At 46.9% G+C, this 1,709-nt stretch overlaps 1 protein-coding gene across 1 annotated transcript; it reads left to right on the top strand.

The window, feature by feature from the left end:
* Nucleotides 1-664: 664 nt before the first annotated feature.
* Nucleotides 665-1,409, top strand: LOC123442598 (non-specific lipid-transfer protein Cw18). The gene has a single exon (XM_045118687.1). The coding sequence runs from the start codon at nt 770-772 to the stop codon at nt 1,115-1,117; it is 348 nt and encodes a 115-aa protein (XP_044974622.1). The 5' UTR covers nt 665-769; the 3' UTR covers nt 1,118-1,409.
* Nucleotides 1,410-1,709: the final 300 nt, after the last annotated feature.

Here is a 1,709-nt window from a genome sequence, read left to right as displayed (position 1 = left end):
TACAGACTACATACGAATGTATGTAGATCGATATTAGAGTGTAGATTCATTAGTTTTACTTCACATGTATGGAGTAGTCTATAGTAAAATCTTTAGATAGACTTATATTTAAAAATGAAGGAAATACAAGGCTATAAACTAAATCAATACTCCACCGCCAGAGTGCTAGTAGTCAAAATGTAAGTAGCTAGGTTTGAATAAAACATCAACCAATGTTAAATTATGGCATAGAGATGGCAAGGAAAAGTAGTCGAACCCAAGCAGCATCAGATTGGTTCATTTGTCAAGCTCAACGCCATGAAGACGATCAATTATTCAAAGAGAGTATACGTACATGTCTATTCTCGATAGTATTAATCTGACGCGGGCCACGCAGTAATTAGGCAGTCCACCGCCAGAGTGCATGGTGCATGCTTGGTCCATCCATCGTCGCTGCTACTAGGAGTACTGCCCAACATCTAACCACCTCCATAATTAATTAATGAGTACCCATCAGTCCAACCCAACTACTAACAACTGCCTATAAATTGAGGAATTAACACACATCGACATCGAACCCATCCACGTGGACACGATACTTGACACCATGCTAGCACTACAGTTTATTCCCAAGGCGATTCCTCGTTGCCACCCTCTCCCCGTGAGATGCCCTATTTAAGCACATGCATTCCCCTATACATCCTCACCAGTACCAGAAGCAAATCTAGCTATCTCATTGCCACCCTCTCCCCGTGAGCCCACCACCACAACTGCACCTTAGTCCGTCGAGATGGCTCGCACTGCAGCAACCAAGCTCGCGCTGGTCGCCCTGGTGGCGGCAATGCTCCTCGTAGCCGCCGACGCGGCCATCACCTGCGGCCAGGTGAGCTCTGCCTTGGGCCCCTGCGCCGCCTACGCAAAAGGCAGCGGCACCAGCCCTTCTGCGGGCTGCTGTAGCGGAGTCAAGAGATTGGCCGGCTTAGCGCGGAGCACCGCCGACAAGCAAGCTACGTGCAGGTGCCTCAAGAGTGTCGCCGGCGCGTACAACGCCGGCAGGGCCGCAGGCATCCCCTCCAGGTGCGGCGTCAGCGTCCCCTACACGATCAGCGCCAGTGTCGACTGCTCTAAGATCCACTGATCGAACACGTGCTCCCCATATCTCCAGCGATCGACGCTTGGTAGGTTGAGGTCACATACACATATATACATATACATGAATAAATCCTCTGTTATGATCTCCATGAGAGAGAGAGGGGAGGACGTACGCTGAGCCAGCTCTACATGGCCGCTCACTGTTGTATCGGTTTTGTATCAGTGTTTGATTGTTTGTTCACTCCCTTTGAGGAGACACATACGGGAGTTTGCTGTACGTTGTACCATGGGCACTTATGGTATATGGATTATAAATTAATCTAGCTCTATTTGGTTAACATGCGTCGTTATTTGAAATGATTAAGAGGCAAGAGCTACTACTATTCTAAAGTCGCCATCATGCATATGAAGCCGTATGCTTTTGCAGGCTGGCCTTAGTGCAATGGAACATATGAAGCAAAGGAAATGGTGTGCATACTTGTATATCTCTGGTCATTATACTCCCTCGTTCCTAAATATAAGTATTTCTAGAGATTCCACTAGAAACTACATACGGAGTAAAATGAATGAAGATTTCACTAGGAACTACATATAGAGCAAAATGGGGAATCCGTACTCTAAAGTATGCCTATATACAT

This window comes from Hordeum vulgare, chromosome 3H, assembly GCF_904849725.1.
Source record: "Hordeum vulgare subsp. vulgare chromosome 3H, MorexV3_pseudomolecules_assembly, whole genome shotgun sequence".
Taxonomy (NCBI): domain Eukaryota; kingdom Viridiplantae; phylum Streptophyta; class Magnoliopsida; order Poales; family Poaceae; genus Hordeum; species Hordeum vulgare.
Note: the sequence above shows the minus strand (reverse complement) of the source record. Positions and strands in the feature narration are given on the sequence as shown.